At 39.0% G+C, this 25,488-nt stretch overlaps 1 protein-coding gene across 2 annotated transcripts; it reads left to right on the plus strand.

Moving 5' to 3' along the window:
• On the plus strand, window positions 17-14,973 carry LOC110271929. Of its 2 annotated transcripts, XM_021123631.1 has the most exons (4): window positions 17-419; window positions 14,127-14,516; window positions 14,593-14,794; window positions 14,838-14,973. In XM_021123631.1, the coding sequence occupies exons 2-4, from the start codon at window positions 14,361-14,363 to the stop codon at window positions 14,876-14,878; spliced, it is 399 nt and encodes a 132-aa protein (XP_020979290.1). In that variant the 5' UTR covers window positions 17-419; window positions 14,127-14,360; the 3' UTR covers window positions 14,879-14,973. The 2 variants fall into 2 exon arrangements, with proteins under 2 accessions (XP_020979290.1, XP_020979289.1); XM_021123630.1 differs by lacking the exon at window positions 17-419 and having other exon boundaries at window positions 14,054-14,516.

The raw sequence follows: 25,488 nt of genomic DNA on the forward strand, positions 1-25,488 counted from the left end.
TTGACTTGCTAGTTGTGCTGCTTCATTGCAAGCAAGTTGAGCTTTGTCTTGACGACATATGGCGTTATACTTTGGAACTCTGTCAACTTATCCTGGTAGCCTCCAAGCTCAACACAAGGTCGTTTTGTCAACATGGGCAAGCTGGGTATTAATGCTCCCTTTCTTGAGAATATCAAGGGTTTGTTTTATTTTAAACGTGTAATAATTATTGCCGCACAGTTTTTCGAGGGAGATCCGACTATTTATTTTAGATGGTATTTGAAAAGTTTTGCTGATCGAATGGCTAGTAACTGAGGGTGGTTATGATCGTGTGATAGTGGCTTTGTTGGTCTTTTATTACCTTTTTTATTCGTGTGTTGGGAACAGTCTTTATCTTTTACCCCAACAAGTTTACCTAGTAGAGAAAATGACTTTAAGAGGTTAGTACTTTTTCTTATTCACTGTTGTCCTTTCGTTCCCCCTCTCTAATCACTAGAGATAGAGTTGTGGAGATGAAGGATGATCTGTATGTATGGGTGCATGTGGACGTGAAATGTCGCACTTCTCTTTACCAAGATGCCAAAAAACTTTCCGAACTTAGTGCTATTAACTGGATTAAGGTTGGTGCTTCAATTGATGTGGAGTTTCTTCCCTATACAGTGAGGAGAGAGTGTGTGAAAAAAAGAGTAATTGGGCTTACTTTTACTTGTATAGTTGTGAATTGACAAACTTGAATGTTAGGTTCGCGTTTTCGAATTTTGAATGTAAAGTGTTGACACAGTTATACTGTGCTCTATGACACGTATATCCAAACTCTTGGGCTTTTCTTCGAGCCTATGAGTGCCTAATGGAGTTATTAGAAACTCCCCCTTTCCTGAACGTCTTTTTTTCTTTATTCCAGTCAAAAGGGGTGCGAAAGGGTCTTTGGGTAAACCTTAGCAGCTATCCCAGTCGGTCTATCTTCGTGCTGTATAAATCTTCTTTTAAGAATTTCAAAAAGATGTTTGTAAAAGTTCACTCGTCAGAGACTGAGTATCCCTTCTTCTTAGATGATGAATGATGAGCAGATATTTTATACGCTTTTTGGCATCATTTTCATATAGTTTTTATTAAGTTTTATTTAGTTTTTATTAAGTTTTTATAGGTTTTAGTGTTAAATTTATATTTTTGGATTCTACTATGATTTTTTGTGTTTTTGTGTAATTTCAGATAATTTCTGGCTGAAATTGAGGAGTTGGAGCAGAAGTCTGATTCAGAGAAAGCACTGCAGATGCTGTCCGGATCTGACCTCCTTGTATTCAGAAGAGCTTTTCTGAAGCTACAGAAGTCCAAATGGAGCACACTCAATGGCTATGGAAAGATGAATTCCAGAGCTTTCCAGAAATATATAATAGTCCATACTTTGCTTCGGATTAGAAGGCCCAAAACTGCCATTCAACACCAGCTACCTGCCCCCTTCCAGGCGTCCAGCGCCCAAAGAACAGAGACCAATGTCTAAACGCCCAGAGAGAACCCCTCAGCTGGTGTTCCATGCCCAAGAGACCTCATAGCACGTGGATCTCATCAAAGCTCAGCCCAAACACTCACCAAGTGGGCCCCAAAAGTGGATTTTAGCACTAAAAAGACTGTTTTACCCTTACTAGTCATTGTTTAGTATTTAAGGGATTTTATTCATGTTATTCGAAAAACTTTACATCACTTTTACCATCATACACATTTTACTTCAGTATGAGATTATAAACCTCCTAGGTTGAGGGGAGGAGCCCTGCTGAGTCCTATGAATTAATAAAAGTATTACTGTTTCTTCTTCGATTCGTGTTTGATTTATCTCTTGGATGTATAATTCGATCTTCATCATGATGAATATGATGATATAACAAATTAGCTTGGTTCATCACATTAAGATGAACGTGCCTGACAAACACCTGCGTCTACTTGTGTTCGTGTGAATACGTGACTGGAAAGCACGAGCCAACAACTATGTTTATACATCTCTCAGACAGCTAATCCACGACTTTGTTGGGGACTTCTCGAGACACCAGTTCAGCCAATTTCTGGGGAGATTAGGGTCTCCATGGTATAGGCTATAATCCTAAAAAGTAGCATCCTCTGACCTGGAAGATTCGACCTTGTCTGTGGCATTTTGAGTAGGATCGCCAAGAGAATGGATTGCTATGCGCTTCACCCTTCGTCAGATTGGATGGCGACGGCCAATGGCGTTCAATCTGTAGCAGAGGAAATCAATGATCACGGCCCATGGCGTTGATCACATACAGCCTGCCATAGAAGAAGATCATTCACAAGCAAAGAAGACAGTAGTACCAGAGTTAACTCAGAAAGATAACGCAACTCTAATCCTTGACCCTATTCCTATCAATATTTTCTACCTTTTTTGCTTTATTCCATTCAAAAATTCACAATTAAACTGCATTTAAACATAAACCTTCTTATCTGCTTGATTAAGACCTGCAAGATAACCATAGCTTGCTTCAAGTCATAATCCTTGTGGGACTTGGACGACCCAGTGCACTTGCTGGTACAACAGTACAAAGGTGTGGGGATTCGTGCTACCAAGTTTTTGGACAAGTTGTTGGGGATTGTTGAGTTTGGATAAACTGAAAGATTGTCTTGCTCCCTAGATCAGGTAATTTTTATTTTATTTGAGTCTTTTATTTTTGTTTTCTTCTTCTCTAATTTTCGAAAAATTAAAAAAAAAAACTTTTTCAAAAATATTTTTCTTTTCTTTGTTCAATTTTTGTTCTTGGTATTGAGTCTTGCATGTTCTTGTTTTCTATTTTTCAATTACAAAAATTTTAAAACCTTTTTCACGCAGTTTATTTTCAGGCATCCTTAACATTCTGTTTGAGAGTCTTTGTTTGTGTTCTTGATTAAGACTTTTTATTTTCTTCTTTAATTTTCAAAAAAATCAAAAAGCTTTTCAAAAATATTTTTTATTTTCTTTGTTTAATCTTTGTTCTTTGTTTGAGTCTTTTTGTTTTGTTCTTGGTTAAAAAATTTGTTCTCTTGGAGTCTTTCTTTCTAAAAATTTTCAAAAATATTTTATTTGGTTAAATCTTGTGTCAAGTTTCTAAATTTGGTGTGGACCCTGAGTTCCACAAGCTAAAACTATTCCTATTTGCTTTGAGAGATCGAGCAAAAGATTGGTGGTATGATGTACCCAAGGAAATTGTGAACAACTAGGATAAGGTTGTTAACAAATTCCTGAATAGGTTCTCTCCTTTACAGAGATTAGCTAAGTTAGCAACAGATGTTCAGACTCAAGTTAGGACAGAAGTTCTAAATATGGAGCCTGTAGCTGCACCCCTTGTTGAGGTTTATAATGCTCCTAGTAATATGAGTGGTAACTACCCTCAAGGAGAAATTCTCACCCATGACCGGTGGACACCTGAGTAGGTTAATATTTCTCTTACTGAGTTATTTAAGGAGGTACATCTCCAAAGGGCCCTCACAGAAAGCCTGATGCTCTCTGAGAAGGAGATCTTGAAAGAAGGTGAGACAGTAGTCTTCACCAAAGAAGCCGAACCTCATGAGCATGCTACTGAGGGACTTAAGGAAATCACGGACCAGAAGGATCCTGAGAATGCCATTGAGCACGCCCTTACAGAGGAGAAGGAACCTCGAGTTGAATCTTCTCTGGGTATGCAAGAGGAGCCTGTGATTACCACAGAGCACGCCCTTCCAGAGGTGAAAGAGCCTTAAGAGCCATCTTTCCTAGGTGTGCAGAAAGAACTGTCAGATGAGCAGTTAGCTCATTTCCCAGTAGCCCTTAAGGAGCTGCAAGTCAATATCTCTTTTACAGAGGTATTGGGAAAAAAGACCCCTATATGGCCTGTCTAAAATACATTCTTTTGGAAAAGAAGGACCTAAGGGGAGATGAAATAGAGATACTTACTAAGAAGTATAGTATCCTAATTCAGCATGAGCAGCCAAGGAAGATTCCAGATCCATGGAGCTTTCAGATCCTATGAACTACTGGAAGGATCATTTTTGACAAAGCACTGTATGATCTTGGCTTAAGTTTAAATCTGATACCTTCCACTGAGGCAGAGGCTGAGTCTGGAGAGACTGGAAAGGCATTGAATGCCAGTAAAGAAGCCCTCACTGGGCGTTCAACGCCTATAATGGCAACAAGCCTGGTGCTGAACGCCAGTCAAGAAGCCCTCATTGGGCATTCAACGCCCATCTTGGTAGTAGAGCTAGCGTTGAACGCCAGCCAGGGAGCACTGGCTGGGCGTTCAACGCCCAAACACACAGGCTTTCTGGCGCTGAGCGCCAGTGAGGAACCTCTCACTGGGTGTTCAATGCCCAACCATGCAGCCATTCTGGCGCTGAACGCCAGTGAGGAACCCCTCACTGGGCGTTCAACGCCCACACACCCAGGGAAGCTGGCGTTGAATGCCCAAAAAGACAGAGGGACTGGCGTTTAACGCCAGTAAGGGTGCACAGCAAGGGCGTTCAACGCCCAAAGAGCTATCAGAGCTGGCGTTGAATGCCAGTCACAGCACACCCTTTGAGTGCCTAAATCCCACTCAAGAACCCTCTATCCTAGAACTAAAGGAAACCATAAAGACCATAGAGGTTCCTTTGCATGCACTTCTCCAGTGTATGAGTTCTGATCACTACTCATTCTCGGATGAGGATGAAGACACTAGGAAAGAGCAAGTTGCTCGATACCTAGGAGCTCTCATGAAGCTGAATGCCAAACTATTTGGTACAAAGCCTTTGGAGGAAGAACCTCCATTGCTTTCCAAAGAACTCCATGCTTTGGTTCAGCAAAAGCTACCTCAGAAGCCTCCAAATCCTGGACAATTCCTGATTCCTTGCACCATAGGCACCATGACCTTTAGGAAGGTTCTGTGTTACCTATGATCAAGTATAAACCTTTGAGAAGGTTCTGTAATGGAGAAGTTGAAAATCCAAGAGGCACAATAAACAAGGATTACCTTGCGTAAGGACTGGATGGTCTTCAACGTTATGGACCCTCGATTACCCTATGACAAGGGAGGCACTTGCATAAAGGATTCAGCATCCAAGCCTCCTCCCTTGGATGAAACCAATTCAATCCCTCCTAAGACCAAACATAAGTTTGGTGTCTGATGTACACTATCCACCAAGGAGGAAGGCTCCAAAAGGAAGATACCTAGGGGCTGGAAAAACAAAAATATCCCTACTGAAGGATTTTCACCATGGAAGATGGTGGTATTCACTTATCTCATCATGGTATTCACCATGAAAGAGGAAAGTAGCACTAAGAGACACCAGTATATTACTGGAAACCGAACCCTGCCTTAGACAGTGAATAAGATCCTGTCTCTTGAGCATATTACGCTATTCCATGAGAGCACAAGAAGGAAGCTCCCAATAAGGAGTAAGGATTTATTCCTCTATGACTATCTTCCTCCTTAAAAAAGTGCTTGTTGGGAGGCAACCCAACTTTAATTAATTTTATTTTCCTTAATTTTGTTTTTCTTTAAGGTTCATGATCATGTGCATCAATCAGAACAATGACAGAATTATTCAGCAGAGAAAATAGAACACTCTGGATGGAGTGTTGCTGAAATTGAACGCCAGCCAGGGAGCAGCCCCTGGGCGTTCAAACGCTAGTGCAGAGAAGCAGGGAATCTGAATTTCCTAGCCTCTCAGGACTAGTAGGTCCCACAGAAGCTCCACCTACCCCACCTTCTTCTACCATATTCTTCCCCATTGTTCATATTTGCTTGAGGACGAGCAAAACTCTTAAGTTTGGTGTTGCAAAAGCTTTGCTTTTTTACTTCTACCACTCCTAAGTATGGCACCAAACTAGAGAGCATTTACCCCCACAAGAAGAGGATGGAGCAAACTAGAGAGCATGCACATGAGCCTGTGCAGCCGCCTCAACAAAGACAAAGGAGTGACATTGAAGAGATCAAGCATTACATTGGATCCTCAAGGAGGAGCACTAGCCACCACCATTAAAGGTGGATTCGTTCTCTTTTGCTTCCTTTCCTTTTATTATTTTTCTGTTTTTTGTCTGTTTATTTATCTGTTCTATTTTTCTAGTTGCATGATCATTTGCATTGATGTCTTAAATTTGTAAAATGTTTCATATATCTCTCACCTTGCTTAAATGAAAATTTTATTTGGAAAGAATTGAGAGATACATGAATTTCAAGTTTAAAATAAGAATAATTTAATTATGTTGATGTGGTGGCATTGCTTTTATTTTCTGAATGTATGAAATAAACAGTGCATATTTGAATTTAAAATTTTAGAATGTTGGCTCTTGAAAGAATAAGGAAAAAAGAAAAATATTATTGATAATCTGAAAAATCTAGAAATTGATTCTTGAAGCGAGAAAAAGCAGCAAAAAGAAAAAGAAAAAGCATGTTGCAAAAGAAAAAAAATCAAATGCATGCGAAAAAGAAAGAAAAAAAAAATGGCAAAAAAGAAAAAAATAAAAAGCAGAAAAATCCATTACTGCCCAAAAATGCAGGAAAAGGAGGGCAGATTGAAAAAGCCAGTAACCCTTTAAACCAAAAGGTAAAGGTAAAAAGATGCAAGGCTTTGAGCATTAATGGATACGAGGACCTAAAGGAATAAAATTTTGGCGTAAGCGGCTCAACCAAGCTGTCCCTAACCATGTGCTTGTGGCGTGAAGGTGTCAAGTGAAAAGCTTGATACTGAGCGGTTAAAGTCGTGGTCCAAAGCAAAAAGAGTATGCTTAAGAAATCTGGACACATCTATCTGGGGACTCTAGCAAAGTTGAGTCACAATCTGAAAAGGTTCACCTAGTGAAAGTGTCTGTGGCATTATTGTATCCGGTGGTAATACTGGAAAACAAGGTGCTTAGGGTCACGGCCAAGACTCTGAAAGCTGTGTTCAAGAATAAAAAAGAGCTTAACTAGGAGAGTCAATAATATCATCTGGATTCTAAAGTTTCTAAAGATGCCATCCATTCTGAGTTTCAATGGATAGTGAGATGCCAAAACTATTCAGAAGCAAAAAGCTACAAAGTTCCGCATATCTAATTGAAACTGAGCTTCATTGAAAACTTAGAAATTTATTGTATCTTAATTTTCTTTTTATCCTACTGTGTTTTGGGTTGCTTGGGGACAAGCAACATTTTAAGTTTGGTGTTGTGATGAACCGATATTTTATACACTTTTTGGCATCATTTTCATATAGTTTTTAGTATGTTTTGTTTAGTTTTTACTAAGTTTTTATAGGTTTTAGTGTTAAATTAACATTTTTGGATTCTACTATGAGTTTTTGTGTTTTTGGACAATTTCAGGTAATTTCTGGCTGAAATTGAGGAGCTGAAGCAAAAGGCTGATTCAGAGACAGAGAAAGCACTGCAGATGCTGTCCGGATCTGACCTCCTGGTATTCGGAAGCACTTTTTCTAGTGCTACAGAAGTCCAAATGGAGCATTCTCAACGGCTATGGAAAGGTGACTTTCAGAGCTTTCCAGAAATATATAATAGTCCATACTTTGCTTCGGATTAGAAGGCCTAAAATGGGCGTTCAACGCCAGCTTCCTACCCCTTTCCTAGCGTCCAGCGCCCAAAGAGTAGAGACCCGCGTCCAAACGCCCAAAGAGAACCCCCTAGCCAGTGTTTCACGCCCTAGAGGTTCCCTAGCATGTTTATCTCATCAAAGCTCAGCCCAAACACTCACCAAGTGGGCCCCATAAGTGGATTTTAGCACTAAATAGACTATTTTACCCTTACTAGTCATCTGTTTAGTATTTAAAGTGTATTTTTCATAATCATTAGAGACATCACGCATACTATACACTATTTTTTGAGTTTTACTTTGTATTTTACATCAGTATGAGTTTCTAAACCTCCTAGGTTGAGGGGAGGAGCCCTGTTGAGTCCTATGAATTAATAAAAGTATTACTGTTTCTTTTTCGATCCGTGTTTGATTTATTTATAAGATGTATACTCGCTCTTCAACATGGTGAATAGGATGACAGTGACAATCAGCTCTGTTCATCATACTAAGACAAATGTGACTGACAAACACCTGCGTCTACTCGGGTTCGTGTGAATATGTGACTCAAAAGCACGAGCCAACAACTATGTTTATACATCTCTCAGACGGCTAATCCACGACTTCGTTCGAGACTTCTCGAGACACCAGTTCAGCTAATTTCCGGGGAGATTAGGGTCTCCGTGGTATACCCTAGAATCCAAAGAAGCAGCATTCTCTAATCCAGAAGATTCGACCTTGGCTGTGGCATTTTGAGTAGGGTCGTCAGGAGAATGAACTACTAGAGCTTCACCCTTCGTCAGATTGGATGACCACGGCCGATGGCGTTCAATCTGTAGTAGAGTTGATCAATGACCACGGCCCATGGCTTTGATCATATACAGCCTGCCATAGAAGAAATCACTCACAAGCAGAGAAGACAGTAATACGAGAGTGAATTCAGAAAAGGCTAAGCAACTCCAATCCTCAATTATATCCATTTTAATGATTTCATTCCAATAATCCATTTGCTAATTCCACTTAATTTATAGAGTATCTTTATTAGTTATATGTCTTCATAGTTTCAGATCTCACAAATCCAATAACCTTCTGATCTGCCTGACTAAGACCTGCAAGATAACCATAGCTTGCTTCAAACCACAATCCTCGTGGGATCGACCCTGACTCGCTCAGGTATTACTTGGACGACCCAGTGTACTTGCTGGTACAACTGTACGAAGGTGTGGGGATTCGTACCACCAATACCCTCACCCACATAACACATCTTCCCACTATACAACCTTTCTCCCAACCCTTGAACCTTCTCTTTCATCCAATTGTGAAGTTCTCCAACCTTTGCCCCAAGAACAACAAGACCTTCAAGCATTCTTCCAAGAGCAAGAAAGGTTCTGAAAGAAGCAAGGGGAGTTCATAGCTACTATACCTAAAGCGGTGAACCGCTTAGCCTTGCTACACTCAAGCAATCAAGACATCTTCCTTGAGGAAGGTGGAAGATCAAGTAAGGAGTATAGTGAGGAGAAGAATGTGGGATCTCAAAGAGAAGAAGAGAAGCTAAGGCTTGAGTCACAAGAGGAGGAAGGTAGAACTAGTGAACCGGAAGAGGTAAATGGAGAATTGAGGGATTTTGATCAAGAAGTGGATTGCATCATCAATGATTTTTTGTCCATCTTGGTCAACCCCCTCAATGATCTTGAGGAACTTTCCCCTTTAGAGTTCGAGAGAGATAGGGAAGAGCTTGAAAAGGGTGGTGAGGAAGAGGTGATCACCCAAGAAGTGGGAGCTTTCATGCAAGAGTTTACAAGAGTGATTCCAACCCAAGGGCAATTTGAGTGGGTAACAATATCTTCAATGAGCTTCATAGACCCATACCAATATGCTCTATTGGAAACGGATCACCAACTTAAGGTGCTTCTTAGAGTGTTAAATGGTGAAGGATTGGATGTTGGTTGCCAAAGGAGTTCAAGGCATAAATGGTGGAAGGTCCAATTAGGAGGAGTCGAACATTCAAGTGGATGCTTCAAAGGTGATTTGGGAGGTTGTTCATCCAAGTGCAAGAACAAGAATCAACAAGGGGATGACCAAGAGACAAGAGTGTGGGATCCGGGTATAAGTTTCAACGATCAACACTTGTGGATCCTAAGCACCAACTTGGAGTTGCCTAAGAGTTTGACGCGCTTCATTTGGGACCCCGGAGGAGCTTTGAAGAGCAAACATAGGTGGCAACTCAAGGATGAGTGGAAGCATAAGCCTCCTTGATGTGAGCTTCAACCAAAAGTCCAACCTGAGGACATTAAACCAAAGTGCTAGGTGGGAGACACCCCACTATGGTAATATCCTTCCAACCTTTCTTACTTTTAGTTTTTGTTTATTGAATTTTGTCTCTTTGATTAACTTAGTTTGATTGCATTCTAAGCTTAATTTAGTTGAATTTTATGTTTGATAATGTGTTTTTGAAGAATGGCTTCCAGCTTCCAGATCTAGGATACTTTCTAATCCCTTGCACCATAGGCACTATGACCTTTGAGAAGGCTCTATGTGACCTAGGGTCAAGTATAAACCTCATGCTACTCTCTATAATGGAGAAGCTAGAAATCTAAGAGGCACAAGAAGCAAGGATTACCTTGCATAAAGACTGGATGGTGTTCAAGGTTCTGGACCTTCCATTACCCCCTGACAAGGGAGGCACTTGCCTAAAGGATTCAGCATCCAAGCCTCCTCCCTTGGATGAAACCAATTCAATCCCTCCTAAGACCAAACATAAGTTTGGTGTCTGATGTACACTATCCACCAAGGAGGAAGGCTCCAAAAGGAAGATACCTAGGGGCTGGAAAAACAAAAATATCCCTACTGAAGGATTTTCACCATGGAAGATGGTGGTATTCACTTATCTCATCATAGTATTCACCATGGAAGAGAGAAGAGACAAAAAGGGACACCAGCATATTGCTGCAAGCCCAACCCTGCCTCAGGCAGTGAACAAGATCCTGTCTCTTGAGCGTATTATGCTATTCCATGAGAGCGCAGGAAGGAAGCTCCTAGTAAGGAGTAAGAATTTATTCCTCTTTGACTATCTCCCTCCTTGAAAGGAGTTGTCCATCAAGCTAATGACATTAAATAAGCGCTTGTTGGGAGGTAACCCAACCTTAATTAATTATTTATTTCCTTTTATTTTGTTTTGTTTTCCTTTTAGGGTCATGATCATATGCAGAAGTCAGAACAGAGACAGAAATTTCACAGCAGTGAAAACAGAACACTCTGGATGGTGTGTTAAAGTTGAACGCAAGCCAAGGTATCTCTGCTGGGCGTCCAACGCTCCTAATGGGCAGCATTGCTGGCGTTGAATGCCAGCTAGGGAGCATCCCCTGGGCGTTCAAATCCCAGTGTAGAGAAGCAGGGAATTTGAAATTCCCTAGCCTCTTAGGACCAGTAGGTCCCATAGAAGCTCCACCTACCCCACCTTCTTCTACCCTATTCTTCCCCATCATTCATATTTGCTCGAGGACGAGTAAAACTCTTAAGTTTGGTGTTGCAAAAGCTTTGATTTTTTACTTCTACCACTCCTAAGTATGGAAAAAGAGGATGGAGCAAACTAGAAAGCATGCACGTGAGCCTGTGCAGCCACCTCAACAAAGACAAAGAAGTAACATTGAAGAGATTAAGCACTACATTGGATCCTCAAGGAGGAGCACTAGCCACCATCATTCAGGTGGATTCGTTCTCTTTTATCTCCTTTTCTTTCTTTATTTTTCTGTTTTCTGTTATGTTTTATCTGTTCTCTTGTTCTTGTTGTATGATCATTTGCATTGATGTCTTAAAGTTGTAAAATATTCCATATATCTCTCACCTTGCTTAAAAAAGCTTTTTATTATAAATAATTGAGCGATACATGAATTTCAAGTTTAAAATAAGAATAGTTTAATTATGTTGATGTGGTGGCATTGCTTTTATTTTTTGAATGTATGAATAAACAGTGCATATTTGAAGTTGTAATTTTAGAATGATTGGCTCTTGAAAGAATAAGGAAAAAGGAAAAATATTATTGATAATATGAAAAATCAATAAAATTGATTCTTGAAGCAAGAAAGAGCAGCAAAAAAAGCATGTTGCAAAAGAAAAAAATAATATATGCATGCGAAAAAGAAAGAAAAATGGCAAAAAAGAAAAAAAAAACTAATAAGCAGAAAAATCCATTACTGCCCAAAAATGCAGGAAAAGGAGGGCAGATTGAAAAAGTCAGAAAACCTTTAAACCAAAAGGCAAGGGTAAAAGGACCCAAGGCTTTTAGCATTAATGGATAGGAGGGCCCAAAGGAATAAAATCCTAGCCTAAGTGGCTAAACCAAGCTATCCCTAACCATGTGCTTGTGGCGCGAAGGTGTCAAGTGAAAAGCTTGAGACTGAGCGGTTAAAGTTGTGGTCCAAAGCAAAAAGAGTATGCTTAAGAATTCTGAACACCTCTATCTAGGGACTCTAGCAAAGCTGAGTCACAATCTGAAAAGGTTCACCCAGTTAAAGTGTCTGTGGCATTATTGTATCCAGTGGTAATACTGGAAAATAAGGTGCTTAGAGTCACGCCCAAGACTCTGAAAGATGTATTCAAGAATTAAAAAGAACTGAACTAGGAGAGTCAATAATATCATCTGGATTCTAAGTTTCTAAAGATGCCAACCATTCTAAGTTTCAATAGATAGTGAGATGCCAAAACTATTTAGAAGCAAAAAGCTACTAAGTCCCGCTCATCTGATTGTAACTAAGCTTCATTTGAAACTTAAAAATTTATTTGCATCTTAATTTTCTTTTTATCCTACTGTGTTCTTAGTTTCTTGGGGCCAAGCAACGGCTTAAGTTTGGTGTTGTGATGAGCAGATATTTTATACGCTTTTTGGCATCATTTTCATATAGTTTTTAGTAAAATTTATTTAGTTTTTATTAAGTTTTTATAGGTTTTAGTGTTAAATTCACATTTTTGGATTCTACTATGATTTTTTGTATTTTTGTGCAATTTCAGGTAATTTCTGGCTGACATTGAGGAGCTGGAGCAGAAGTTTGATTCAGGGACAGAGAAAGCACTGCAGATGCTGTTCGGATCTGACCTCCTTGCATTCGGAAGAACTTTTCTGGAGCTGAAGAAGTCCAAATGGAGCGCACTCAATGGCTATGAAAAGCTGACTTCCAGAGCTTTCCAGCAATATATAATAGTTCATACTTTGCTTCCGATTAGAGGGCCCAAAACTGGCGTCCAACGCCAGCTACCTGCCCCCTTCCAGGCGTCCAACGCCCAAAAAGGTCCAAACGCCCAGAGAGAACCCCCCAGCTGGCGTTTCACACCCAAGAGACCTCATAGCACGTGGATCTCATTAAATCTCATCCCAAACACTCACCAAGTGGGCCCCAAAAGTAAATTTTAGTACTAAAAAGACTGTTTTACAGTTACCTGTCATTGTTTAGCATTTAAGGGATTTTATTCATGTTATTCGAACAACTTTACATCACTTTTACCATCATACATATTTTACTTCAATATGAATTTCTAAACCTCCTAAGTTGAGGGGATGAACCTTGCTGAGTCCTATGAATTAATAAAAGTATTATTGTTTCTTCTTCAATCCGTGTTTGATTTATCTCTAAGATGTATAATCCGATCTTCATCGTGGTGAATAGGATGATCTAACAAATTAGCTCTGTTCATCACATTAAGATGAATGTGTTTGACAAACACCCGCGTCTACTTGGGTTCGTGTGAATACGTGACTGGAAAGCACGAGTTAACAGCTATGTTTATACATTTCTCAGACGGCTAATCCACGACTTCGTTGGAGACTTTTTGAGACACCAGTTTGGCCAATTTCTGGAGAGATTAGGGTCTCCGTGGTATAGGCTAGAATCCTAAGAAGCAGCATCCTCTTATCCGGAAGATTTGACCTTGTCTGTGGCATTTTGAGTAGGATCGCCAAGAGAATGGACTGCTATGCGCTTCACCCTTCATTAGATTGGATGACCACGGCCAATGGCGTTCAATCTGTAGCAGAGGATATCAATGAACATGGCCCATGGCGTTGATCACATACAGCCTGCCATAGAAGAAGATCATTCACAAGCAAAGAAGACAGTAGTACCAGAGTTAATTCAGAAAGACAATGCAACTCCAATCCTTGACCTTATTTCTATCAGTATTTTCTACCTCTTTTGCTTTATTCCATTCAAAAATTCACAATCAAATTGCATTTAAACATAAACCTTCTAATCTACCTGACTAAGACCTGTAAGATAACCATAGCTTGCTTCAAGGCACAATCCTCGTGTGATCAACCCTGACTCGCTCAGGTATTACTTGGACGACCCAGTGCACTTGCTGGTACAACAATACGAAGGTGTGGGAATTCGTGCTACCAATGAACTAGGTGAAAATTTATCTCTTTATTGGTATCCGATACCTATGCAAATATTAGAGGCTTTGAGGAGGAGTGTGGAAGAAAACTTGCTTCTTGAGTTCTTGATAGATTGCTTTTCGTCAGGAAGATTACTCTCTATTCCTGATATGTTAAAAGTCGAAACTGATAAAGATACTTTGAGAAAATATATAGGTAAGATACTGATGGGGGTTTCATTTTGTATGAAGCATGGTATTTTGATACATTTTGTCCATTTGTCATAGGTGGGAAGGTTCCGAGCTTAACCATGGCTCGGCTAAAATCTTTTCTGGATAAAAAAATATAATTGAAAAGGAAAGCTCTGTTATTGCTACAAATAAGGACATTGGTATGGATGGTGCACAGTCTAGTGCTCGTCCTTTGCAAGGGAAAAGGAAAAACCGGACTTGGAGAAGTTCATTGAAGTTCTTTCTGCTGCAGATTTGGATTTTGGTATTGGTAATGAGTTTGGAAAATGGATGCGGCTCCAAGGTTTTGTCAGTGGTGCAAACGCACGGTCCCTTTGGGGTGATCGGTTCCCATTTCCAGAATTGGCTGACAAGGTCGCCCAGTACCTGGATGATGTGAGGCTACAGAAAGATGTTGGGAAAGAGGCTGTGGGGAAATATCTTCAAGTAAGGAAAAAAGGTGCAACATTTTGGTTTCTTTATCTCATGTGTTTTTCTGACCGAGCTTTTGCACTCTTATCAGGTGATTGGTACAAGAATGTTCTGCATTAGTTGGACGACAAAGCTACTTAGAGCCGAGGAGAAAAAGGAGGCTAGCAAAGTGTTAGAGTTGGAGAGAACATTGAAAGAGAGGGATGGTGTTATTGTTAACATGATAGAAAAAATGGACAAAGAAGAGGAGGTGACAAAGCTACAGGATCAAATCCGTGCTCTTCAAGAGCAAATAATGGATGCTGATAATGAAAAAGGGAGAATGACGTCTAGGATTCATGAGCTCGAAAATGAGGTGTTGGAAATGTTTTCGGTAGGTTTTGATGGATGGCCTAGTATCAGATACCACTAGTATATAAACTCATATATTTGGTTTGGAAATTAATGAATAGTAGTTTGCTCTATCCGCATATTGTTTGTATCCAAGTTTTTGTGTTTGTTATGTAGAAATAGGAAAGAAATATTTAATATTATTTGAATTTTGATTAGACCTCTCAATGAAGAAGGTGTGAAGTGATTGGCCTCGTTAATCAAAATATTTATTATTATTTAAATTTTGATTAGACCTCGGCCGAAAAAAAATTCAACTTGGGAAAAACCTCGATGGTAGGAAAAAGGGTACATTTCTCCTTCAAATTTACAGATAATTAGCTATAATAGAAACAAAATAATGATACATTCTACGTATTTAGTAGCTCATCCCCTGCTACAATTTGCAAAGAGTATGCTCCTCGTCAGTGTACTTTTGATATTCCGAACATCTTTAAATTTGTGAAGAACAAGGTCTCCTTGTTGGAATGCTCAGGGTCGTACTTTCTTATTGTATTTTCGCTGTATAGTGATTTGCATGGCTTGTTGTCTGAGTTAGCAAAATCACGTTCTTCATCTAATGTATTTAGCTCAGCCGTTTGTGCCTGCGTATTAGTTTCTTCATCATAAAAGTCGGTTCGTAGCGACCCTTGGGAGATTTCTGCTGGAATTAGTGCATTCGAACCATAAACTAGCCGGAACGATGTTTATTTTGTTGTTGAGTGTGGTGTTGTGTTATAGCTCCATAAGGTCTCAGGGATTAGCTCGGCCCATTGACCTTTGGCATTTGCTAGCTTCTTGCGTAAAGCCTACAAAATGGCTTTGTTAGTAGCCTTGGCCAGGCCGTTAGCCTGTGGGTGTTCTACAGAGGAAAAATTATCTTTAATATGGAGATTCTGTAAAAAGGATGCTATCTTTTTATCAGTAAACTGTCTACCATTGTCAGTGATAATTTCTCTTGGTAATCCATATCTACATATAAGAGACTTCCAATTGAAAGATCGTACCTTTTCTGAGGTTATTTTGGCAACTGGTTACGCCTCTATCCACTTTGTAAAATAATCATTCACAACTAGTAAGAATTTTACCTAACCTTGGGATGCAGGGAAGGATCCGAGGATGTCGAGCCCCCATGTATGAAACAGCCACCCAATTTCGGAAGTGTGTAACAACTCGACTGGGTTATGAATCGTTGGTGCACATCTTTGGCAATTGTCAAAGTGTTGTACCTTTTTCATGCAATCTTTTTTTAGGGAAAGGCAAAAGTATCCTGCTCTTAGAAGTTTCGCAGCTAAACTTTGTCTGTCTATATGTATGCCACAAATTCCTTCGTGTACTTCTGATATTACAAGGTCAGATTCATTGGCTCTGAGACATTTCAACAGTGGCCTGGAGAAGCCTTTTTTTTTGTATAAGTCATCTCCAACTATGGTAAAATGGCTTGCTCTCTTTTTGAATAGCCTCAAGTTTCCTTCTGACACTAGGACCTGTCCCATTTTTAAGTGGTCCATATAGGGTGTTTTCCAATCTACTGTCTGTGACATGGTTAAAACATTTATGCTATATATGCTTGGTTTTCCAAGGGTTAGTTGTGATAATGCTGGTGTTACATTAAGTGTCCTAGAGGTGGCTAATTTTGATAGAATATCTGCTCTATTATTGTCTTTCCTAGGCACATGTATGATTCAAAAATGCTAAAAATTTTGTATCAAAGCTTTTACTATAAATATTGTTCTAGGAAAGGATCCCTGACCTGGAAGTTGTCATTTACTTATTGAACAACTAACATTGAATCGCAACGAACCTTGAGGTGCTGAATATTTATTTCTTTGGCAAGGCGTAATCTGGCTAGTAAAGCCTCGTACCCGGATTGGTTATAGCTTTCCTAGAATGAAAACTTTATTGACTGTTCGATGTATACTCCGGTCTTGGCATTGAAGATAATGCCAACTCCACAGCCTTCTTCATTGGAGGCTCCATCAATGTATAGTTCCCATATTGAAAAGATGTCATCAGTTGTGGTGAATTCAACGACGAAATCAGCAAGGATCTGGGACTTAAGTGATCTGTAAAACCCTGGTTAATTAATAAATAATTAACTAATAAATAAATCATGAGCCAAAGAAATTAGAAAATTAAATTTTATAATTTGAAGAAGTAAAAATATTAAAACACTAATATTAAAAATTTTGGCTCAAAAATGGGCCAATGAACTAAACCGGTTGAGCCAAACCCATATTGGGCCCAAGGCCCAACCCATATAAGCCTCTATCAGCCACTCTTCCCTTCTCTCATAATGAAACACACTGAGGAGAGGAGGAGAAGAATCAAATCTAACCCCAAAATCACTCTAAATTTCATTTGCCCATATCTTTCAATCTAGAGTTTCGATTGCTGCACCGTTTACAACCACGCATTCAACTCACCAAACTCTTCAAATTCATTCGAACAAAGTGATAAGAAATTTGAATTTCTCATCCAGTTCTCCACTCCTTTCATTCTCATGATTTTGGTTCATGGGTTTTAAAGAATTTTATGCTTTTGATGGTTTAGGAGTACTCTAGTGCGAGATATAGCTGAGTTTCATCCAAGTGCTCAATGGGTAAAGGTGGAACTCTTATCCCCTTTGAATTCTTCAATTTTATGAAGTTTAGGAATTGAAATTGGTAGTTGTGTATAAAATTATATGAAATTAGATTGAATCCATGTGAATTGAAGTCAAATTAGTGAAGTGGAGTACTTGAATTAGAACTTTGGTGGCTGAAAACTTGTTGAGTTGGCTTGAAAGCTTGTGAAGAGGATGGTTTTGAGGCGTTTTGAACTTGAGAAAAAATCGGCCAAAGTATGATTTCAGTTTCTTGTAATTAATAAATAATATTGTGTAAAAACTTAGGCTAGTTGCCATAAGTTAGACTTGAATGCTCTAAGTTATTGGATTTGGTGGATTAAATGTGTATATATGTGATGTATGATGAGTATGTTGATGAGTTGATATAATGAAAATTTAATAACTTAGGTGTTTGGGTGATTAATAAGTAGGGGACTAGTATTTGGTGATGTATGTGAATGCTTGGGATTGGATTTGGTTATGAGTGGTTTAGTTTGTATTAAGAATTTCGGAAAACTAGAGAATTTGTAACTTTTTGGTAAAAACCTATTTTTGACCAACTACGGCGGGCCATAACTTGGCTTCCGAACCCCTAACTCTTGAGAAACTTGTTTTGAATAAAAATTTGGTCCGTGAAGTTTATAACGTTTAAAGAACAAACTGAAACTGATTTTTAACAAAAAAGTTATTCGCGTTTGAAGTTTAGGATTAAAAACTGAATTCTGCAAAAGCCGCAGAAAATTGAAGTAATGCGTACGCATGATGCATGTTACAGGAGTGAAAGCTTGGTGCGAGTCTTGTGCACATACCATGTGCATGCACAAAAGCAAGGTCATGCGTACGCACAACTTGCCTTTCAGAAATAAACCTTTTTCGTGTGCATTTCGCGCGTACGCACAAAAAGGGGTTCATGCATACACACGAGGCATGCGTACGCACGACTATCCTATTCTTCAAGAAATTCTATTTTTAACTTTTTTTTGCTTATCCAGCATGCTTTTTCACCTCTGTAACCCCTGTTTAAGGTCTGATAGCTAGTGTTAGGTTTCACAAGAAGAGCAAACCTATTGAGGGAGTTAGTTTGATATTGAGAAAGAATTGTGAAGTGAATAATTGAATTAACGATGCTTGGATAATGTTGGATGAGATAAGAATAAGGGTAAATATGATATTGATGAATTGTGATTGAAAGATCCACACGGCATATTCATTATATTATCTGAGACACGAGTTTTCCTGGGTAGATGCAGTGGCTTGCCCTCACTTGCTCCAGATTGATACTCGATACTCTGTTGACCATCTGTCAGAAGATTTGACTGGATACTTTAACTCTCTGGATCCCCTACAATGAGATGATAAATAAATCTATATATATATATACACACTCTTGGGGATGCGCGCATGCAGCGACTGTCCAGGATTCGCTACTAGACATGTCGGGCTTAGCTGTATAACCGACAGATGAAATCATTGGCCATAGGGCAGACATGCATCGTATGCACTTGTATGTTTTGTTTGAGTATGCATTTGTTTTGGCTTGACAATTTGTTTAACTGTAATTAACTGCTACCTGATCTATTTGCTATATCTGCTTCCCATAATTGTATTTTTCCTGTTTGTCTTGCTTGTGTTTGTTTCTGAGAGATCCCTCATGTGGGTGGATGAGACACTGAGGGTTGTTCTACTTGGTGATTTAGAGGTTTGCAGGGAACGGAAAACAAAGAGTTAGATTAGAATCCTTAGATATAGTCATCATATTTTTGGTTTAGTGATAACTCTAGGATTTGATATACGTTGTTGGAGTTTTGGAATGCCTATGGCATCTTGGGACCTTATGTATTATCTATATGGGAACCTTTACCATACTGAGAACCCCTGGTTCTCATTCCATACATGTTCTGTCATTTTTCATATGCAAGACGTGAGGCATCTTGCTAAGCGTGCTGGAGACATTTTACTTTGTATGTCGAGTTTGGAACTTGCTATATGTAGCTTTTTAGAATTCTATACTCGCCGTATACTATCTTTTCTGTACGCTGTTATATATCTCTTTTACGCTTAAACATTTCGAGTGTGATGCGACTTTCGAGTTCTATTTTGCTTAACTTTTTCTTCAAGGCTCCTGGTTAAACCATTCTTCATGTGTGTGTGTGTGTGTGTGTGTGTGTGTGTGTGTACGTATTTTACTTTTAGAGGTCGTAATACCTCACCACCTCGGATTTACAAACTTAAGCGTAAAGCTCTTTATGGTAGGGTGTTATATTATCCTCTTGGTTGATATGAAATATCATATTCTGAGAGTTCTACCGACCATTTGATTAGTCGGCCTACAAGGTCGGGTCGCGTGAGTATTTTAGGTAGCGGCTAATTAGTCCGAACTATGATATCTTGGCTCTGGAAATAGTGGTGGAGGTTCCACGATGTGATTATCAGAGCAAATGCTATTTTCTCGATGGTGGGATATCGAGCTTCTGCATTTTATAGGATTTTGCTGACGAAATAAATTAGGTGTTGTTCTGAACCTGTTTCTGTTACAGGCATAGAGCTAATAGCATAAGCAGAAATTGAAAGGTATAAATAAAGCAGTTTATCATGTTTAGGTTTGTGCAGTATATGTGGGGAAGTAAGAATGTTTTTGAAGTCAGTAAATGCTTGTTCGCAAATGTAGGTAAGAAATGATATAATTTTGCCGCTGCTATAGGTAAGAATCATGATAGAGCTGCCAGTCGTCCTGTTAGCTGTTGCACTTTTTTTTATTGTTGTTGGTGGTTTCATTTATACTACAGCTTGGCATTTTTCAAGATTTGTTTCAATTCCTCGATGTGTCAACATGAAACTGAGGAATTTGCCTCCTTGAACCCTAAAAGCACAATTCTCTAGGTTTAGTCACATGTTGTATTGTCTTAATTGTACTAAAACTTCTTCAAGATCAGCGTGATGATCCTTTTTAGATTCTGATTTAACCACTACATCGTCAACGTATACCTCCATATTTCTCTTGATTTGACTTCGGAAAACCTTGTCCATCAGCATCTAGTATGTTGCACTTGCATTCTTAAAGCCAAAAGGCATTACTTTGTAACTGTTACCATATAAGTAGCTATAGTAGAAGTTAGTCATTTCAGTTATCAAGAACTGAATCAAGAACCATTAGTTAGTTATAGCTTTGACTATTGACTTTACTCAACTATATGTATATATATCAGATGTGTGCCTACTGATATCAGTTCAATTTTGTATTGAAAGTTGTAGCCTGTGATAGTTGAACTTGTGCAGGTGACATATCTGGTTTCTTGAGTTTTTCGATGATACTATCTAGAGCCATGAGAAGGGCTTTAAGATTAGGGATAGTATACGGTGGATCCTTTGTTGTGACCATGGTGATAAAGGGATGGTAAGCTTTGTTCAATCTAGCTAAAATGATATTTGTATATTCAACATTAGTGATGGGAACACCTACAGCTACAAGAGAATCTACTGCCTTTTTGATTTCTAAGAGATATTCTAATGTTGATGCCATTTTCTTGATTATCTTGAGTTGATGTTGAAGTTTGTGTGTCCTAGCTTTATTTTGGGATGCAAAATATGAATGGATCCTACTCCAAAGTTCATGAGCATAATGGCAACCAATCATTCGATGTTTAAAGGAATCATCTAGCGAAGCAAACAGCCAAGAAGTCACATTATAGTCTTCTATCCGTTATTGATGCCAGGGCATCTTGGCTGGTTTCACAAGCCATTTTGAGTATGTTTTAGGGTAGTTTTATGCATTTTCTTAGGCAATAAGCAAGTATTTGGTTGATTATGCATTCCTATCTTGATTCAATCAAACATTGTGATTTTTAAACATTTTCATGAGAATAATGCAATAATTAAATGATAAGAATGAATGATGCAGTATTTCATGATTAGAGCAAAACTTTGATGCAATTTGTTTGATTGATTTCAGGTAACAAGGAGCAGAGACCGATGTTAGTGGCCACGTTAGTGCCACTAACATGGAAGAAAGGAAAGCTTGGAAAGTTAGGGGCAAAGTTAACGCCACTAACTTGAGCAAAGGGAAAGGAGACCCACGTTAGTAGCCCCGTTAGTGCCACTAACGTGGGCACTAACGTGAAAAAAAAGAAAGATTGGAAAGTTAGTGGCAAAGTTAACGCCACTAACTTTAGCAAAGAAGAGGAAGACCTACGTTAGTGGCCCCGTTAGTGCCACTAACGTGGGCACTAACGTGGAAGAAAAGAAAGCTTGGAAAGTTAGTGCCAAAGTTAACGCCACTAACTTTAGCAAAGAAGAGGAAGACCCACGTTAGTGGCCATGCTAGTGCCACTAACGTGGGCATTAACGTGGAATAAAGTGGACAGCATGAAAAGTTAGTGCAAAAGTTAGTGCCACTAACTTGTTCGAAGCCAAGGATGAAAAGTTAGTGCAAAAGTTAGTGCCACTAACTTGTTCGAAGCCAAGAAGACCCACGTTAATGGCCACGTTAATACCACTAACGTGAGCCATTAACGTGGAGATTGGAGCGTCATGGAAAGTTAATGGAAAAGATAGTGCCATTAACTTGAGCGAAGCTAAGAAAGCCCACGTTAGTGGCCACGTTAATACCACTAACATGGGGGCTAACGTGAATGCGGCTCAACTCAAACTCCTCCAGCAAGCTGAGCTAAGCCCAATGAGTTAGTTAACTGCTTCAACTGAGGTCAAGGGCTCACATTCAGAGACTTGCAAACTCAACTGAGGATCAGAGAAGTAGTATATATTGGAGTAGTTTTGAACTAGAAAGTGATTGGGACCTGGGGATCCAGGATTGTAAACACTCTGAATTTACTTTTCTCTGTATTCAGTTTTGTTTTCAATGCACTTTACATTTTCAATTTCCATTCCCAGAGCTATGAACAACTAAACCCCTCTTCATTGCGTTACGGAGCTCTGTTGTAATTCAATGGATCAATCATAAGTTCTTATTCTTCTTCTTCTTTTCATTCTCTTTGATTTGATTGAAAGCTTTTGCTCTTCATCCAATTGAGCAATTGTCTCGAAAGAAAAATTGCTCATACGTACTTGGATTTCCTCTGAACCTTGGAAGAAGAATGAGGAAATCATGCTAGAAACGCTTTCTCATGTTGGACTGGATTGGGGGTTGGATGGATATAGTGACATATAATCCTCCCAATACTTTCATCTAGAAAAAAATGTGGTATAATCATTGACCGTACTTTATCTCTTCCCATGAGCAATTAGATCAAGGAATTGGGCAATTGTTCAAGCTTAGAGAGATTGAATTGCCAAGGAATTGGGATTCAATCACCTAAGATTGCCAAGAGATCAATGAGTTGCATGGATTGAGGAAGAGATGAGAATGAACTTGATCCGGAGAATGCAATATCTCCTAAACCCACTGAGTTTCCCTATTCTTATCTTCCCATTCTCTATATTCTGTTATTTACTTTGATGTTCATCACCCCATTCCATTTACTTTTCCGCAATTTACTTTCTGAGATTTACTTTCAGTCATTTACATTTTGCTATCTATCTTTCTGCTATTTACATTCCTTGCTATTTACATTTTCCGCCATTTAAATTTCTGCAATTTCCAACTCAATTATGTTAAGTTCAACTAAAACACTCCTCTGATTAAAGTTGCTCAACCAATCAATCCCTGTGGGATTCAACCTCACTCTACTGTGAGTTTTTACTTGCCGAAGGAAATTTGTAGTAATACAGATTTCGCGCATCAGTCATTCTTTGTACTTCTTTGTTTTTGTGTTGGTAATTGCATCTTCAAGCTTTGCAAAATGGTGAGGTATTCTTATTGTAGATGATTTTGGAGTTCTTGTCCACAGATGGATAGATTTGTAAATGACGTCAAGTAAGAAAATTCTTCTCATAAAGCTTCTTTACCAAAGGAGTATTGAATGGTTTTGTTACTGCAGCGTTGATGTTATTAGCTTGTATGATTGCAGGAAAGTTGTGATCTTCAGTATCACTTCTACTAGTAGAATCATCAGACATGGATATTGAATGGCTCTGATACCATATAGGAAGAACAGCAGAATTGAGTTGTAACCCTTATTAGAACAGAATATTGAGCAAAGTAAACCTTCTATAGATAGATAAAATGTATTATTGTATAATTGAACAGATATCAGTAGGTACACACTGGATATATATATATATATATATGCACACACACACACACAATAGCAGAGTAAAGTCAATAGTCAAAGCTATAACAAACTAATGGTTCTTGATTCAGTTCTTGATAACTTAAATGACTAACTTCTACTATAGCTACTTATATGTTAACAATAACAAAAATTGCCATGATCAGTGATAAATGTGGTTTGTCTTGATCTGCTGGGTGCATTAGTATCTGATTATAGACTGAATAGGTGTCCATAAAGCTTAAAACTTTAAAACCTGAGGTGTTATCCACTAATTTATCAATGCATGGCAGTGGATACGGGTCCTTTGGGCAAGCTTTGTTCAAGTTTGTTAAGTCGACCCACATGCGCCATTTGCCTGATTTTTTCTTTACCATTACCATGGTTGCCAACCACGACGTAAATCGGATTTACCGCATGCAGCCTGCAATTAACAACTTTTGTGTTTCTTTGATAGCCTCCTCTTTTTTTTTTTTGCTTTTGAGGTTACGTTTCTTTTGCCATACTGGACAAGCTCTTGGGTTCAAGGTGAGTTTGTGACATATGACGTTTAGGTCGATCATGGGAATGTCCGTGAGTGTCCATGCGAATAAAACCACATTTGCTCATAGCATGGTGATAAGCTTTTGTGTTTCTCCTGCAGTCAAAGTATACCCTATGTTAGTATACTGTGAATCATCATCAGTTAGGCTTAACCTGGCGGAGGTCATCCATTGGCGTTGGCCGACTATCTCTGTTATGTCGAGGATCAAGCTCGGTTAGTGTCGGTATATCGTCGGCATTGTAAACTGAGTTGACCTGCTGAATAGGATCTAATGTTGGTGATCAGGCTTTTAGCCAGCATTGTCTTGCTTCCTTATGATCCGAATTCACATTTGTGATTATGTCATCCTACACATGGAACTTTATGCACAAGTGAATTGTGAAAACAATAACACCAAAAAAGAGTTTAATGATGGCCAACCTAATATGATGTTATAAGGGCTAACACAATCAACTACAAGATGTTAGATATCTAAGGTTTTCAAATATGGGTGTTCCCCTAAAGTTGTTCTTAACCAAACATAACTTGTTACTGGAACTCTTTCTCCAGAGAAACCAGCTAGCTCTCCGGATGAGGGCTGTAGAATTTTCTCATTCAGTTGCATATTACAGAAAGTTGATAAGAACAATACGTCGGCACTGCTTCCGGGGTTCATTAGAACTTTTCGAACTTTTGCTTCCCCTATGGTCACAGATATTACCACAAGGTCATCCAGGTTTAGGCTCTAGGATTGAAAGTCGGATGTGTTGAAGGTGATATTTGGAATGGAGCAAGTCGGCTCTTGTGACGCTGACCCCTCCCCGCTAGAGTTAGCATTGTCCTTTAACTTCTCTTTCTAGATGAACTAGTGATTCCTCCACACACAAAGCCTCTTGAGATGTAGTTAATGACTTTTCTTGTCATGAGAGGTTGATTCGGGGTGGAACATCTCGCATTGTCCTTTGAAGCTGAGGTTAAGTTCGGTTGTTCCTTTGTTATTGGGAGGCTTGACGTATCTCTTTGGTTCAGCCATTGACATATTTGTTCAGTAATCCCTGTTGCACCAGTCATTCTAAGAGGTCCTTTGTCATCACACACTCGTCAGTTGTGTGTCCAAATTTCTGGTGAAATGCACATTGTTTACTTCTATCAATATACTTTTGGTCCTGGTAGGTCCCTGCCATGTTGGGAGGTTTGATGATTTCAGCATGTAGGATCTGCTTTATTATGTCCTCGCTTTTTACATTGAACTGCATATAGGAGTCAAACTTTGGTGTCAACTTAAATGGTTTTTTGCTATCTAAGATGTGGTTTATTTTGCTT

This window comes from Arachis ipaensis, chromosome B01, assembly GCF_000816755.2.
Source record: "Arachis ipaensis cultivar K30076 chromosome B01, Araip1.1, whole genome shotgun sequence".
Taxonomy (NCBI): domain Eukaryota; kingdom Viridiplantae; phylum Streptophyta; class Magnoliopsida; order Fabales; family Fabaceae; genus Arachis; species Arachis ipaensis.